At 38.7% G+C, this 18,204-nt stretch overlaps 1 protein-coding gene across 3 annotated transcripts in view; it reads right to left on the bottom strand.

Moving 5' to 3' along the window:
- Window positions 1-3,701: 3,701 nt before the first annotated feature.
- The window catches only part of LOC132160811 (RNA-binding protein Raly-like), an 84,775-nt gene continuing 70,272 nt past the window's right edge, over window positions 3,702-18,204 (bottom strand). For 2 of the 3 annotated variants that reach the window (XM_059570512.1, XM_059570511.1), the window contains 7 exons: window positions 16,583-16,655; window positions 15,725-15,772; window positions 10,811-10,968; window positions 10,255-10,368; window positions 8,485-8,615; window positions 8,228-8,272; window positions 3,702-4,212 (listed from right to left, as the gene is read on the bottom strand). In XM_059570512.1, coding sequence (XP_059426495.1) covers window positions 8,231-8,272; window positions 8,485-8,615; window positions 10,255-10,368; window positions 10,811-10,968; window positions 15,725-15,772; window positions 16,583-16,655 — 566 coding nt within the window. In that variant the 3' untranslated portion in view covers window positions 3,702-4,212; window positions 8,228-8,230. Of the gene's footprint in view, window positions 4,213-8,063; window positions 8,273-8,484; window positions 8,616-10,254; window positions 10,369-10,810; window positions 10,969-15,724; window positions 15,773-16,582; window positions 16,656-18,204 lie in introns of those variants that run through there. The other variant, XM_059570513.1, reaches the window with a different exon arrangement.

Genomic DNA, 18,204 nt, shown 5'->3' with positions numbered 1-18,204 from the left:
ATTCTTTAATTTAGAACAGCGAGCAGCAATAACAGCTTACATTTCCAAAAACCTGCAGAACTCCGATAAGAAAAGGTCCATAAACTTCTGCTTAGAGTAGACCCTAATGTGACGCGAAGCACTTTTCCATGTCAAAGGCAGTTTTAATGAGCATTGGCGCGGATTTAAGCACACCCACATTCTAATAAGATCAAATCTGAGTGTATGCACGCTTTATAAATGAGGCCATGTATTCCGCAATTGTCAAAATTCTGACTTTAGAATTGCAAGTTAATATCTTTCTAAGTCTGAGTTTCTCAATTCTGGCTATTTTCATAGTTGCAAGATCATTTCTTTGTGAAATAAATAAAATTCTAAGAAAGATGTCTCCTAAATTTTAATTATTAAATGGACTAATGTAGTTCTATTTTTGTACCCCATATGCAATTGATATTTTTTTATATTATCTTTTGTTTCAGACGTTTCCCTCAATTCTTAAGAATTGCACAAATTATGAGAATTATTAATAAAATAAATTCTTAAAAGTTCTTAGACTTTTCAGAATTTAGTTCATATCTTGCTCTTTCTCTATAACTTAAAGGCCGTGTTGCAAGGTTTATTTTTTAACAAATTTGTGCAATTTGCTTGTTGGTAATAAACATTTAAACTGTTATCCATTGAATTTTATGTTGTTGGGTATCACAAAACGGAATATAATACGAAAAAGTAGGTACTATTTTACAGCGGTCTCCTTTCCCCCACAATGCATTGTATCACGTCACGTTGGGGAGAGAATTTACCAAAGAAGCCTTGAGAGCATTGAGAGTGACTAGAGCAGGGGTCTCCAACCTTTTTGTGAGTGAGGGCTCCCTGAAGGGATAAAATAGTCTTGAGGGCTACTTGTTTGATATAGGCACACACACACGCACAGTTTCAAGTTTTGAAAAATACAACAACAAACTGTAATATAATATTACAGTTTGTTGTTGTATAACAACAAAAAGCCTATATTTTTAGGACAAAAAAACTACGGTAATTATATATTCAATAGTCATATTTAACAATATTACTAATATTGTTAAATATGACTATTGAATATATAATTATCGTAGTTTTTCTGTCCTAAAAAATAGGCTTTTTTTTGTCCTAAAAAATGGGGGGTCGTCTTATATTCGCGATATAGACAAAATCACGGGGGGAAAGGGAGAAAGAACAACGGCATAAATATGAAATAGTGACTGAATGATATACTTTACATACTTGCATGTAAAATTAGAAAAGCAACATAATATCTGTGTTTAACTAAATTAAAACGCTGCTCCTCTGCCGCGCGATACGCAGAGAGAACAAGAGAGGTGCGCGCACGAGACGCAGAGCGAGAGAGAGAGACAGAGAGGTGCGCGCGCGCGAGACGAAGAGCGAGAGAGAGAGAGAGGTGCGCGCACGAGACGCAGAAAGAGAGAGATAGAGAGACGTGCCGAATCTATTTTTTTTTTGAATTATTGAATTATTTTATTATGTTTTAATGGTATATGAAATGTCACCAATAGTTATTTTCTCATTTTATGCCATTATCATAAAAAAAAAATGAAAGATTACAATTCAGGCTATTTATAGAACGTGCTCGGCGGGCGACTCAGAGACTCCACGCGGGCTACCAGGTGCCCGCGGGCACCACGTTGGCGACCACTGCACTAGAGAGACGAGTAGTAGACGTGAGTATTCAGATAGCCCAGATTATAGATCAATAGATAAATACATAGATATATATAGATAAGATAGACTGCATATATAGATAGATAAACAGACAGATAGATAGAGAGATATCGACCAACAGCGACCCAAACACACTCACTTCCCTACAGCACAAGCTTTTCAGCGCAGTTTCCATGGGACGACACCGCCCACACAAGCACCTGCCAAACACAGCGACACACACGCGGCTACGTTTGCATTTTGCAACAACATTTTCACCGGAGGACGAGATAAACGCTTAGAAACGCCCATATAGCTAGCATGATGCCTTGTATTTCTTGATGACAAAGACAAAGTTTACCAGTACGACGACACTATGAAAAAGGTTACCGGTACTTATCTGAACTAACATCATGATCACTGCCACTAGATATAAAGAAAACGAAGATTTTTTTTACTCGGTGCTACTCAATGACAGAAAAAAATTAATAAAATTGTATATATGTATATGTGTGTGTGTGTGTCGTTATTGTGCACTGCTGCTCGTAGACTAGCTCCAGTGCTCATTGTTGCGATGCTAAATGATAGCAACTCACCAGGACACTTCACCAACTCTCCACTAATTCTCCTCGGACCATGCATAGGCTCTTGGCAATTCCCCATTTGCCCTCTCACGACTGGCTCGATCGAAATTACACGGCTGTGGATCATACATGTTGGCTCTTGCCACCTCTTCACTGCGTTCCAGGCAGGTTTTTGAGCTCGTATTGTAATCACTAACTACTAACGACTTTGTACCGTTCCAGGCAAGTTACGCCAAACTTTCTGAGCGCAAGGAATTGTAACAAGATTATTTATTTTATTGCAACGTTGCATTAACCTAAAATCGTTTTTTCAACGTGTACCACTTGCATAAACACTGCATCCGTAGGCAGTATTATCCGTAGGGGCTGTCATCGTTGTTTCGCGTGTGACCTCGGAGTACATCGATCTAGTACGAGACACGAGTTCATGGGTGGGAAGTCACGGGTTTGATTGCCGTTTCAGTGCACTTTCACGGGATTAAGGTTGGAAAAACACGGGTTATGGGTTGCCTGGAACGCGGCATCATACTAGACCGAGGCTACCTTTCCTCGACTTCTCCCCAACGCGACGTCATCACAGTGTTGGGTAAAAAAAACCGTTAATACCAAAAACTTAAAAAATAGGTCTTTAAGACCATTTTTGAGACATTTTAAAAATGATATACATATCTTGAGTGATTTATGTACCCATTAATCGAAAGTGGTGGTTAACCTGCAACATGGCCTTTAATAACTTAATACGTGAAAGAAAAGTCTGAATTGTGAGAAACTCAAAAGTTTAGAAAAAATTTCAGATAAATTTGCAATCTTATTTATTTATTTTTGCTGTGGTGGAAACCAATTTTCACGATTTCTTTTGTGGAACACAAAATAATTTAAGGTTTTTATAAGCAGACTGAATTGAGGACTGAAGTCATACATTTCTGCAAAAGTTTTAACCAGAAGATCCAATTATTATGGTAAATTTAAACGAAAAGAAAAGAGGAAATGTATGCATGGATGAATAAGATTTATAACATGCATTTAGAAAATATTTAGGCCTACTTGAAGTTAACTTCTTAACTTTATAAACTGTATCGACAGCATCCAGTGGATTTGCTCTTTCAAAAGAGGAATCTGTGATAAATGTTCTAAATCTTCTAAATGTTTTGGACCTCAGTGATTGTCGTTTGTGGCTATAAAAAATAAGGCAATATTGCAGTGCTTCTTTTACAGTCTTTCTACAGGTTGCATTAGACAGAACGTTCTCTCCCATCCAGACCTCAATGCAAGCTGTGGCTTTAAGTAACTGCTACTTAAATCCTCTTAGCATCAAATCTAACAGAGGTGGGATAAATCTCGTCTTACAGGTAAAGATTATATTAGACAGGGTTTGGAGAACTAGCCTAAATATTAGGATTCCTAGCAGGCAACATTTAAACACACAGAGAAAGAAGTCTCACAAGTCATCATTTATTTACATCTGTAAATATCTCTTGCAGTCTTGAAAGTGCAAGCAGAAGAAAAATGCACATGTAATTAAAAATAGCCAACCTTTCGGATTCCGATTGGCATATAAATAAAATGTAAAACATTTTTCCAAAAGCACAAACAGACATGAAGGAAGGACAGAAATCAGATGAGGCTATTTACATATGAGGCGCCCAAATGTGTAGAAAAACTGCATGTTATTAGTGTTTTGTGGGGAAGGATGAATGCAGAATGTCTGTGAAATTGATCCCCATCTGTTGTCAAGTGTGTGATGGTGTTGCTCTTCGGAACTCTGGCCCTTTTTGTAATGGATTCCTGTTTTGGGGACGTCCCCCTCCTCCCTCCCACCAAGCGGCTAGTTTAGCTGTCTGTCTCATTGACGGTTGATGCTGGAGTTTGACGGCGTCTGTTGGTTTCGGTGTCTTCCTGTTGAGTCTGTGGTATTAAAAAAAGTTTCCAGTCGACAGTGTTTTCCAACTCCCTGCTGTAATAAATCCAAAAAAGAAAGACAAGCACTAAGATGTGATAGTGGAGGGAAAAAAAGAGATGCCCAAAGGAGGGGGGCTGAAATGAAAAGAGTTTGCTGGATCTCCTTTAATACTCGCATGTGGTTTTATTCTTCCCCAGCTGCCTTTAAGGCTAAAACTCAATATAAAGTATGTTTTGACGAAATGTAAGGACTGCTAATACAGCAAACATCCAAAAACACTGATAGAAATCAATACATCATGGTAAAGTACAACCCAAATGGACTAAATGGTCTTTTGAAAGTCTCTGGTATCTTTCAACTTTTATTGCACCAATTACCACTCAGAGAGAGTGAAATCGACCCAGAGATTTTCTAAACGGGGAACCTGAACTTCTCTGTGGTCCAGAACGAGTGTTATCTGACTTTTAAGATGTATGCACTCACTTTAAATCATTGCATTCACTGAACTGCAAAGCCATGTGGATCAATCTCACAAGCCCTGTCAAGAACTATATATACAACCTCATTTCCAGAGAATTTGGGGCGCGTTGTAAAATGCAAGAAAATCAAGAATCCGTGATTTTTTTTTCATTCTCTTTAACGTTTATTTAATTGAAAAAATGTACAAAGAAAAGATTTCCAAAGTTTTCACTGACCAATGTAAATGTATTTTGTAATGGCTGCATCACATTCCAAAAAAGTTGGTACAGAGGCATGTTTAACACTGTCACATCCAGGAGAGAGATGTTTACAATCTGTAGTAATGAAGTCATTCGAGTGCCTTGTGTTGTCCCAGCTCAAAACCATCACAGACCCTCTCCTGAACCCCCTGCAGTTTGCCTAGAGAGCCAACAGGTCTGTAGATGATGCAGTTAACATGGCCCTACACTTTATCCTTCAGCACCTGGACTCCTCAGGAACCTATGCCAGGATCTTGTTCGTGGACTTCAGCTTTGCGTTCAATACAATCATAGCGGCTCTGCTACAGGACAAGCTCTGCCAGCTGAATGTGCCGGATTCCACCTGTAGGTGCTTACTGTAAACAGTTTCAAAATAACATGGATATTCTATAACTGTTTCACTTTTATTTTGCCTCTGACCCAACTTTTTTTGGAATGTGTTGCAGCCGTCAAATCAAAATTTGTTAATGGTTACAAAATACATTTACACTGGTCAGTGAAAACTTTGGAAATCTTTTCTTTGTACATTTTGTCAATTTAATAAAAGTTATTAGTACTTTATGAACACACACACACACACACACACACACACACACACACATATATGTATTTGCTGTCAAATGATTAAATCACAATTAATCGCATACAAAATAAAAGTTTTTGTTTACATGTGTGTGTACTGGGCATATTTATTATATAAATACACACACATACAGTATATATTTTGAAAATATTTACGTCTATTAATATACTTATTATATATATATATATATATATATATATATATATATATATATATATTTAATATATAAACATAACATTGTTCTTAAATATATACATGCATGTGTTTGAATTTATGTATACACTAGTGCTGTCAAATGATCCAAAAAAACACATCCAATCCACATCACATCCAAAAAATAAACGTTTTTGTTTACATTGTTTGTTTCTTTATGTATATATAAATACACTCACACAATATATATATTTAAAATATTTACATGTATATATTTATATTATTTATATTACATATAGATATATTTAATATATAAACAAACATATTCTTAAATATTTACATGTGTATTTATATATAAATAATACAATAATAAATATACACAGTACACATATATTATGTAAACAAACTTTTATTTTGGATGTGATTAATCATTTGACAACATAAATATATTATAATATTTTGAATTACCTGTCATTGTCATATATTCTGTTTTCATGTTAATTTAAAAGTGACTTTGCATTTTCAGTTTTTTAAACAAGCCGATTTAGTTTATTAATTTCGGTTTATAAATTTCAGTTTTAGTTAGTTTATTGCTTTAAGTCAAACTAAATGAAAATTAGAAATGTTGCCTTGGCAATTAGCTGAAATTAGATGAATTTTAATAAGGTATTTTTATTTTTAAAATAAATATATTATTTAAAATATAATAATTTCTTTAAACAATATTTTTTAACACAATACATGTCATTAATACTTAATGTAGGTGTAATATGTACTTGTCATGAAAGTAATGCAAAAAAATCCTAAACATGGGCTTCATTTTTCTATTGCAAAACTTTCTTCTTTTGATTGTGTGGTGAAATATGACCGGGGTGTTTTTTCCTGAGATCCAACCACAACAGCATGTCAGCCAACACAAAGTACCACTGAAAGTCTCCTAATGCAGATAATTTCACAGAGGCCAGCGTGACCAATCACTAATTTGTGCTCAGTGTGATGTTAACTTTGGTTTGGCCTTTCAAGGAGGAGGGCAGAAGTTACTGGTGGCGATAAGACTGTGGTCAGGCAGATTAGTCGAATAAACAGAGCGGTGATCCACAGACAACACACAGCAGGATCAGGTGGAAACCGCCTGTGTATTATGTAGCCAAACACGTGTATTATGTAGCCAAACACATGGCAATGTTTATACTGAAACAGCAGAAGTTGAGCCACTACACCTTGAAAACAGATTAGTACGAATAAACCCAGCTATTTCCCTTCATTTTGATAAACTTTATGCTCATAGGTCACAGACGGGGAGGTCAAACTCCCTCAGACCACCAAAGACAGACCTGATGAAGTAATACTAACATAATTACTCTAATCAGAACTAAACTGCTCTGACATATACGTGGCATTAAACACTCAGTAGTATTCTTTATCGGTCTTAAAACAAAAGACATCTGACCTCTGGAGAATTTACAAAAATGTGTTATGAACACATCTGGATGAACATTGTCTGGTGTTTTGTTGCCAGTCAATTTAAAACATATACAAACATGCCAATAGTGTGAATCTGACTAGAAATCTTTTTAGTTTTGGTTTGAGATTATTACATCAATTTTTTTGTTTTTGTAAATGTTATATATTATATAATATATACAAACATTTATATTTTATTTTGAACACTACATTATACACTACCATTGAGTCTGGGGTCAAAATGATTTTTATTCTATACTTTTATTTAGCAAGGATGTGTTAGATTGATCAAAAGTGACAAAAGATTTGTATTTCAAATAGATTCTTTTCAAATAATTCTTTTGAACTTACTATTCATCAATAAACCCTGAAAAGTTATATCACAAAAATATGAAGCTGAAGCAGCACACATGATTTCAACACACACACACACACACACACACACACACACACACACACACACACACACACACACACACACACACACACACACATATATATTACATATAAATAAATAAATAAAACCTTTCTTGTTTAGCAAATCAGCATATTAGAATGATTTCTGAAGGAGTTATGTAAAAAAAAAAATTAAAATTCAGCTTTGCATCACAGGAATAAATTACATTTTAAAATATATTCTAATATAAATATATATTTTTTAATTATTGTAAAAAATATTTCCCAATATTAAGTGTTTTCACTGTATTTTTATCCAATAAATTCAGCCTTGGTGAGCACAGGAAACTTCTTGTGAAAACATTAGAAAAATATTGAAAACCCCACATCTTTGAATGGTAGTGTGTGTGTGTGTATATACACAGTATATGCGAGATGTTTAGCTTGAAAAGCTAAGAAAATCATTCTTTGCCAATCCAAAGCAAAGTCCTCACCAGCCAAGAAACTCCCAAATAATGTCCAGCTGTCATGCTTAATGGATCATTAGAGACACACTAAATTGAAGTGAATGAATACCCTGTGAAAACAGATTTAGTAGTTTGTACTCACTAACTTCATTTTTACAATGTGTTTTCTGCATGAAGAACAATGTTGATTAGATCTGGAAACTCAAACTTGGAAACTTGTAAAACCTCTCATGGTTTGAATTATCACTGTGCTCCAAGAATCCATTGTCCCAGCTATGAGTTCTTGCCTTTTATTGAAGAATGGAATCCATTTCAGATATGTGATTGTTTTCCTGAAGAGAGAAGAGAAGATAAATCTTTTTTAAGAGCCTGTTAACTTGAACATTCACATGGTACGATGTGTGAGTGTTTGAGGATTTATTAACTGATACGTCAAGTTGTTTTTAAGAACATATTCCCTGCTCTCATATTCTCTGGTCTTCTGACCTTACAATATCATTTCAATTTCTCATATAAATGCCCCCCCCATCCATACATCTCTTACCATGTCTTCGTCGCACTCCTCGTGTGTGAGCTCCTCTCCGTCCTCCACATCACTGTGCTGCAGTTCCTCAGACTCTGAGCCCGACTCGTCCTGAGACAGCTCGCTCTGCATTTCCTCTGCCTTCTGCAACTCTGCTCAGACAAACATTTACATGCACCACATAAACAATTAAGCTATATGGGAAAGTAACTGTTGCTGTAAAAAATTCTTCTTCTTCTTACATTTGATTATTCTAGTGTACTTGCTAAAAAAAAAGTATAAAATATCGATCTGAGGGCAAAAGACATTTAGTAGATTGTGCACGACAGGCTTTTCAGAAAAGTTTTGAGAGGTTAATCATTTAGAGGGCTTCATATCAAACATAAAACAGTAGTCTTTACAGGGTTAACGATGCTGTGAGTGATTTCAGCTGCTGTACTGACGTAACTGTCTCTATTTCCACTGCTTAAATATGTCAGTATGACTTTGGGATTTTCTGGTCCCTCCAGCATTGGCGAACCACGGTCCAAATTGAATTCTCGCATCCTAAACAACCAAGACACCTCTGTAGGGACACGTTTCAAGAGCAGACATGTGGAAAAACATTGCCAAGGTAAAGAAAAACTTGGAGCTCACTTTTATTTACGCATCGGTCCAGTTGAAAAGTTACGAGAAGAGTAAGTGCTAGTCGACTTTCCTCCCTCACCAGGGCTTTTAAAGCATCTCCTCAACAGTCAGCAACACTCGCATACATGCACAGAAATGTGCTTCGCTCTGGGGGGACATCATCATTGATTAGCCACAAACCATTAGCCACATCACAACAATTCCTGGACAGACGAAGAAGGAGAATAAAGCAGGTTTCCGTGTCTAAATAAACATGGGAGGCATGTTGCGTACTGTGGTAATGCTTGTCAAATTGACCGCTGATGTGAAACAGAGGGACATATCTGCAAAGCTGGATTGGAGCCACTGAGCCGTAAAAGTGTTTAACCGCGAATGGCTCCGTGTGACAGCGGTGGTGCTGCGCTGAGTCAGCACTTTGTGTGGAGAGTAAACTGCTTGCTGCAGTTTCCATGTGATTAAAACAGCCCTTGGAAAGCTTTTCTCAAAAAATATTTACTGAGAGGACGGTATAACAGGCACATTTTTATGAAATCGTTTCTAATAGAATACAACCTTGATTTATCACCAAACAACCAGGCTTGTATAGTACAGAATAATACAGTATGGTGTGCATACCGTATATATGCATTACTCTTCAAATGTTTGGAGTCAGTTTATCTGGCAAGGACGAATTCAAATTATTACAACTTTCACATAGTTACAAAAGATTTCCATTGAAGTGAATGATGTTCCTTTGCATCCTGAAACAAATGTATCATGCTTTCAACAAAACTAAAATATAAAACGGTATTATATAAAAGTATAAAATATAAATGATACTAATGAAACACTATTGTAATCCACTCTATATATATCAAAGTGTTATGGTATTGTCCAGAGTTGTTATTAACAAAAACTAAAGATAAAAACGATTAAATATCAACATTTTTTTGCTTAATATTTTTGAAACATACTTTTTTAGATTCTTTGATGAAAAGAAAGTTTAAAAGAATGGCATTCATTTATTTTGTATCATTATAAATGTCTTTGCTCAATTTAATGCATTCTTGCTAAATAAATGCATTAACTTCATTAGCCCAAAAATCTTACTAAACCCAAATGCTGGAACGGTATTGTATGTTTGTGTGTATGGCAGATATATAGATATGACACATAAGATCACACCTGTTGCACAGTATTTGTCCTCTGTGATCTGGTCAAGACGTCCCAGCAGCGCATCGATGTTGGACTTGATCTGCGTTAGTTCTGATTTAATAGCCTGCAGCTCGGTTGATTTCACTGCTCGCACGTTCAGACAAGGATTACAAAAGAACACAATGTTTTAGATGAATACATCAGGTTTATATATGGCCATAAAACCAAAAACAGAAATAAAAGCAAAGCACAGGTAATTGGTTCTGGATCTGTAATGGAGCACTGCCCAAGACAAAAGGTTCCTCTGCTGCAGTATTGCAAACATCCTAAATCCTTAACCCGGCACGTTAGACTGTCAAAAGGCCCAAAGGCCGGTTCAAGAGTTTAAGCAGTCCATAAATCATCTCAGCGCACTGAATCTGAAGAAGATCTTGAGATGTCACGCAACAGAATCTGACTACAACTCTAGACATTTCTTAACTATCTTAAAGATCTTTTTATGTTTCAAGATTCAACATACAGAATGTGTAGGTCAGCAACACGGAAAACTTCAAGAAAACTGATGCAAAATAGAAACTGAACTTACACTTGTGTTTGACAGAGCTGTTGGGAAGGATGGTGGATCTGGTCAGGAGTTTGACAGGTAAGGACTTCACCCTGCGGACGACCGGCACTGCCACACGGGGGCGCTTTACAGGAACCGCTCTGGGCACCGGAGATACTCTGCCTCTATACTCAAACAGCCTGGAGACAGAAAGAGATGTATGAAGAAATTAACTGCTTCAGGCAACCACATGAGTCTGGTCATGCTCAGGAAACTGCAGTGTTTGTGACTTTTTATTTAATATGTCATTTTCTCCCCACAAATCAATTCACTTATCTCAGGCCCAAAGAAAACACCTAAAATACTCAGGGACCATTATAGAACAGCGTTTTAGAATCAAAAATCAGAATCAGAAAAAAGCTTTATTGGCAATTATGTTTGTTATTAGTAACATACTAATAAAAAATAGAAAACAAAAAAGAGATCATTAAAATAGAATGTGAAATTTTTTTTTACCACTCCAGATGTTACATTCATGGACTTTCTGTTCCCTTATTTGATCATCTTCCTTTTCTTGTTTTGTTAATTGATTGATCCCCACCTGTCTCCAGTTCCCTTATTACCTCCTGTGTGCTTAAATACCCTGTCTGTTTAGTTCTTCTTCGTCCGTGATTAAGTTAAGGTATTGTGATGTAATGATGTTAATGTGTTGTATATTGTCTGTTATCTCCTTCGCTGTTCAGTGAACTCCTCTTTTTGATTAAGACCCTCCTTGAGCGCTTTATTCCTACGTTAGCATACACTCTTACTGTAACAGAATCACAGACCCAAACAGTTTAGTTAGCGGCGTTTTTCTTTCCTTTCGGTTTTTGTTTTCCTCCCTCTCCCGGAATGGCGATTCCAGCTCCTATGCCTGGAGCAACTGGACCGTTCGCTGGAAGACCATACCAGGGACTTTCTCGATCTGGCGTGCCTTACCCACTTCCCCGACCGCTCGCTCTCAAATTTCTACTACACCGGCCTGAACGAGCGGTGTAAGGCTTTCGTGGAGCGGGTGCTGGAGAAAAATGGATCTTCATGGACCATCTGCACCGCCGAAGAGGATATCTCCAGCCCCACTCCCGAACCCAGAGACCAGCCAGCCGCCATCACGGAGCCAGAGCCCACCGCAGCCGCAGAGCCGGAGCCTCCCACCGACAGGGAGCAGGACCTCGAGAGCGCGACTGACCAGGTGTGTGAGCCGGCAACACCGTGCGTCGTGGGAATTTTAGTGGAGATCGAGGGCGCGGAGGAAAGCCCTGCCCACACTTCTGAGGGTGAGCTGTTTTCGGCTTCTGGAAATGATATGGAGCAATTTATGGACCTTAGTTTAGCCCTGAGTTTTCGGTTTCTCCGCTGGTTCTGCCCAGCCCTGAGTTTTCTGTATCTCCTGTATTACTTCCCAGCCTCCCTCTCCCACCTCCTCCTAGACCTGCCAGTTCCCCTGCTCCACTTCCGCTGGTTCAATCCAGCTCCGTATCTCCTTTCTCTCTGCTGGCTCTGTCCAGCCCTGATCCACCCGTGTTTCCTCCCATCCTTCCTCTCTCATCTCCTCCTAGACCAGCCAGTTCCTCGAACTCCTCTCTGCTGGTGCCAGTCTGTCCCGCAGCTCACCCTCAGTCCGCGCCATCTGGGCGCGATAGTTCGCCACTGGACTGCCAGTCTCCAGCTCCGCCTTGGCGTGTGAATTCCCTGTCTCCGCCTCCAGCCTCCGAGCCCTGGACTCCTCCTCGGTCCTTCGACCCAGCGGCTCCGCCTTGGCTCTTAGCTCCCTCGTCTCCACCTTGGCCTGGCGTCCCACCTGCTCCACCGGTCTCCCTCGTCCCTCCGGCTCCACCTTGGTCAGTCGTCGACCATCCGCCGCTCCGGTACTCCATTCCTCTGGCTTCACCTCGTCACTCCATCCCTCCGGCTCTGTCAGGCTCCTCCTTCCCTCTGGTTCCACCTCCATCCTCAGTCACTCCGGCTCTGCAGCGGTCTTCCAGGGCCCCGCCTCCGCCTTGGTCGCCTGAGCCTTCTGCTCCACCTAGGCCCTCCGGATCCTCGGCTTCACCCTGGCTCTGCGGCTGCGCTGCTCCATCTTGGGCTCCTCACCCACCTGTGCTGTCTCCGTCTGTCGGCCCCCTGGTGTCGTCAGCCCCTTCTCCACCATGGCTCCTCCCGCCATCGACTCCACCGTGGATCTCCATCCTGGCTGGTCTCTAGAGGACCATCTGGCTCCTCCTCCTCCGGGCTCCTCTCTGGCTCCTCCCTCCATCCACTCCACCCTGGTTCCCAGCTCCTTGCTCCCTCTTCGCCTGCCCCTTGCCTGCCCCACGCCCGCCTCCAGAACCCCCACCCTCCCTCCCTCCGCTGGTATTCCTCTTGCGGTGCGAGGATGAACGGTTACGTTCATGGTCTTTCTGTTCCCTTATTTGGTCATCTTCCTTTTCTTGTTTTGTTAATTGTCTCCAGTTCCCTCATTACCTCCTGTGTGCTTAAATACCCTGTCTGTTTAGTTCTTCTTCGTCCGTGATTAAGTTAAGGTATTGTGATTTATGTTAATGTGTTGTATATTGTCTGTTATCTCCTTCAATGTTCAGTAAACTCCTCTTTTTGATTTAAGACCCTCCTCGAGCGCTTTATTCCTACGTTAGCATACACCCTTACTGTAACACCAGACCGCTATTTGACATTTAGTGTATCCCATCATGCATCACGTTTGGGAATAAATCTAGAGATTTTTGCCGAGATCTCACGAGAGGTCACAGAAACCTTTTTAATGCAAGTTAAATATCAATATTATCATTAGATAAGGCACATATTACACATAATTTGGTAGAAAAACAAAGTGTTACACGTTTTATTAGATTTTTAATAATGTATTCTATGACCACCAATCCAACATAAGCGAGTATTTCAGAACTATAAAACCATGTTAAAAAACTAATCTTAAAAATGTTTGCATGCATGTTTAAAGAATTTGAGAATGCAAGTATGGGTTATTATAATAAAATATAAATTATAATACTATATAATTAATACTTCCATAATTTTACGTAGTACATAATACTTTTTTTTCAAAACACTTGTTATGCATTGTTTACTAAAGCTATATGGATGGATTTTGCCCATCAATTGTAGAAGTGTTCATGTGTTGCTGGGGAAAACAAGAGAGTGCGATCTTTGAGTCATCTTACGATCAGAGCATACCTGCTTTCCATCCATCATACATCAACTCCTCAAGAACAGAGCGGGAGATGCACCTGACTCAAAGGAGCTCAACCGCTCCAACTCATAGCATAAACTGACAGCGTACATCTTTGTATTGTGGCCAAATCATCTGAAATGAGGCCAGAAGCGAATAGTTCGCAATCCAATTTGATCCTAGAGCTCTTCTGTCAGGGATGAAGGTGATGTGGCATGAATGAAGTGAGAGAAGATGATACTTTTGCCTTCAAAGAGAAGCACGTCTGCTGCCCAGACAGGAACCTAAAAGTAACCATCTGGCTTCCCAGATGCCATCTACGCGGCTCCACCGACTGATCCGCCATCCTAGAGATCTAAATTATTGGATATGTTTGCTGTAAAATATCGACTGGAGTCTACGTCTCCCTAAGACGGCTGTAAGTCAGGGAGCAGAGATCACAAGAGAGATATCAATAAACATGTCAGCTCATCAAATGGACGCAATATCCCTTACATCTGCAAACAAGTACATCCAGCTGAGTCTCGCAGCAGGGTTTCCATAGCTACCGAAAAGGGATGCCGGCCAACCGCGCGCTCGCAGAGCCAAAGTTTGCTTAAAGGGTCGTGGAGGGAGTTCTTGTGAAACACTTTTTTTTTTTCATCTGCCTTTCTTTCTGCAGCTTACAGCTGTGTGTGTGAGTGTTTTTATGAGAGTTCCTTTAATTCTGCCAAGTTGTGAGAAAATGTATTATGACAGGAAGAGCCGTGCTAGAGAGAGAACAGTGTGCCTCAGTGCATTATAAGTCACTGTTGGGTTACTGCACTAAAAAACACTCCATATAAAGCCAGACTGCTGGGTTATGAGTTCAGGTCGGTGGATTTCAGCATGAGCAAAAAGTGCTTCTGTACTTAATCAGTATACTACAGGTATTTTTATTTAATATATGGATTTTATTTATTCAGTGTGACACCTAATGGATGACAACCTTTTTCATCAAATAGTCTCTTTCCATTCATCAAAGAATCCTGAAAAGAGGCATCACGTTTTTTTTTGGATTGCATTACAATTATTTTCAACATTGATAATAAGAAATGTTTCTTGAGCAGCAAATCAGCATATTAGAATGATTTCTGAAGGAACCCGTGACACTGAAGACTGGAGTAATGATCCTGAAAATACAGTTTTGGATTACAGGAATAAATGACATTTTAAGATATATTCAAATAGAAAATTGTAACATTAAATTGTAATAATATTTCACAGTTGGCTATTTTACTGTTTTTACACTGTATTTGTCCAAATAAATGTTGCCATTCTTTCTTTCATTCAAAAACAATCAAAAAAATACCAAAGGTTTAACAGTAGAGTAAGTTCTAGATGGTCACAATGTTCATAAATGAAGAAACAGAAGTCTGATAATATGCATACTGAATGTTAACAATGGCTTTCAGATATATAGTTAAATGGCTATAAATTAACCAGTTTATAATCAGAAATAATGGAAAATTTCATTTTATTACAGGTGGTAAAAAAATATTATCGTCACATTCCCTGCTCTGGAAGGGTGCAAACACAAACGAATGGTGATACAAACGGTGAAACACTGCTTGGCTTGTCAAATTAGAGGACAAGGACTGTATACTGACATATTGTTATACCTGGAGTGTGAACTTATGGATTCTGGATTCTGACTTTTACTGTGCATTTCCTGTATTTCAACAAAATAATGTGCAAAATCATGAACTCACCTGTCATAGAAGTCATCTCTGTAGTAATCATAGTCAAATTCATAACCGCTGCAGGGATAAAACACAAAATGTCATTATTTTAAATACAGGTGCTTCCCAGGATTTTCAAAAAACAAACAAACAAACAGTCAATTTCATCTTAAAAAACAGTGACATTTTGCTAGACAAAAAGCAACTGATCCTTTCTTTACATATTTATTGTAAAGCAAACACACACACACACACACACACACACACACACACACACACACACACACACACACACACACTACGTCACACTATACAGAGGAAGTTGTCAGTGCAAAAATTACAATTTACAAGTCATACTTTTATTTGAAATGCCAAAATTAATCTAAAATATAAAAGCCATTAAATATACACTAAAGTGCTTTTACAGTACAACTGTGTCATTCTAATATGCTGGTTTGCTGCAAATGTTGAAAACTGTTGTGTTGCTTGGTTTTGTAGAAACCATGATTTTTTAATGACTCAATGATGAATAGAGAGTTCAAAAGAACCACATTTATTTGAAATCGGGTTTTTTTTGTAATATTATAAATGTCTTTAATCTTACTTTTAAATTAACGCATCATTGCTGAGAATTACTGACCCCATAACTTTTGAATGGTAGTGTATTAAACAATATTCAAAAGCCTCTCTTAGCAATATTTAGGTAGTGAAACATTTCTAAAACTTGGTAAAGGTAACAGAAAAATATCAAACACAGTGATATCAAACAGTGAAAAATACAGACTCTTACACATCTGAAACTTACCCCGGTCTCCCCTAAACAGTATCTAAAAGTGTTGCAAGCTTATGTTTTGACTTAATAATAGTTTAATCTTGTTCTGGAATCACCTGTATAACGCTGCCGCGGTTCTCTTTAGTCCTTTAGGCCTATTGGGTTTGGGTTCACCTGCCATGTTAATGTCTGTGAACAGAAGCGGAAAACACATTCAATCTAAAGTTTCATTTTATAAAAAGCAGATTAAAAAAAAAGTCTAATTACATGACATACGTAATAAACAATGACAGATGGAAGAAGCCTTTCAAAGTGACATCTGCAGCCCTTTGATAATTGTACGTTACCGGGTGCACTTGAGGCTGTTATCTAATGACTCTGTAATTATCACGGTGCACTGACATCACGGACACTTGTCGTTAAGTGGGAGTGCTCCGATTTGCATAACCACGCGCTCGACGCGTCCACCAGAGGGCACTCGACACCCACGCAACGACCCGGCGTTTGCACTCTTTCCCAGCACACTCCAGCTCCAGAGTCTCCTCTGCTTCAACTTTATGACAGGATGAGAGGCAGAAAGAGAATAATGGATAGCCGTGAAGCAATGGAAGACATGCCTCTGTCACCCGATGTCATATTTCCAACACTCAAGCGAATACAGAGGTGCGCTTTGAGACCGTGAGAGGCGCCAGGGTTTGAGGGAGAGCTGTCAGCTGTGATGATTGGCCAGCGGGGAACGAGTGGGGCCACGTGAGTGACAGGTCACCGGGGCTGTCAAGTGGAAGCCAAAGGCTCCGTGGAGCGCGAAACAGCGGCTAATCTGAAACACGTATGTCATCAAGCAGCTGCGGAGGGCTGGAGGGCAAACGAAAGACGGTCAAACAAAGATTGGAAGCGAAGGAGACACAGATCGAACTGAACCGAGGAGAGATAGAGACATAACAGGTGGAAGCGAGCAAATGAACAACTGTCTGATGTCCTCAGCGTGACACGAACACCTGCCGCTGACACACCTGTCCTGTTCCTCGTTTATCTGAGGGGGGCGGGGCATCAGCGGCCGGTTGCCCGGATACCGGCACAGCTGAAGAACCAATCAGTGTCTAGAGGTCACCTCGTAGAGGACGCACCATTACTAGCTGGTGTGACGAGTCCTAAATCGACGTGATAACTGAAATAGCGCCGTGATCATACGACCCCACATTGACTGACTGTAATTCACTTGAACTGGCGCACATATATAGATTTAACGGAACCTAGCAAGTGTACTACTCTAGGGCATGATAGGAATTTTTTATTGAGTTTCTCTGAATACTAAGGCTGTGTTTATAATAATAAAGCCTACTAAAATATCACTCTTTGCTATTTCCAGTAAAATAGCATGCATATGTATTCTCTACGGCAAAATTTGAATTGTACCACCAAGCATATGCCACATATTGCATAATAACTTAACTTAATGAAACGTTTCATTTCTAAAGTGATTATTGAACTGTAACATCAATTGTCCAATAAATATTTGTTTTAAAATAAAAACCTATTATTATTACCATCATCATATTGTAATATTTGTAAATTTCCAGTTATATAATATTAATTATATTTGTGTTATTTTGCAGTATTTAAATAACAACAACTATTATTACGCATTTCCATCTACTATAATATTATTATTGTTGTTGATGTTTTTTTTATTTTGTTATATTTATATACTGTAATAATAATAATAATAATGATTGTG

The sequence above is a fragment of the Carassius carassius genome, chromosome 17 (assembly GCF_963082965.1).
Source record: "Carassius carassius chromosome 17, fCarCar2.1, whole genome shotgun sequence".
Lineage (NCBI taxonomy): Eukaryota > Metazoa > Chordata > Actinopteri > Cypriniformes > Cyprinidae > Carassius > Carassius carassius.
Note: the sequence above shows the minus strand (reverse complement) of the source record. Positions and strands in the feature narration are given on the sequence as shown.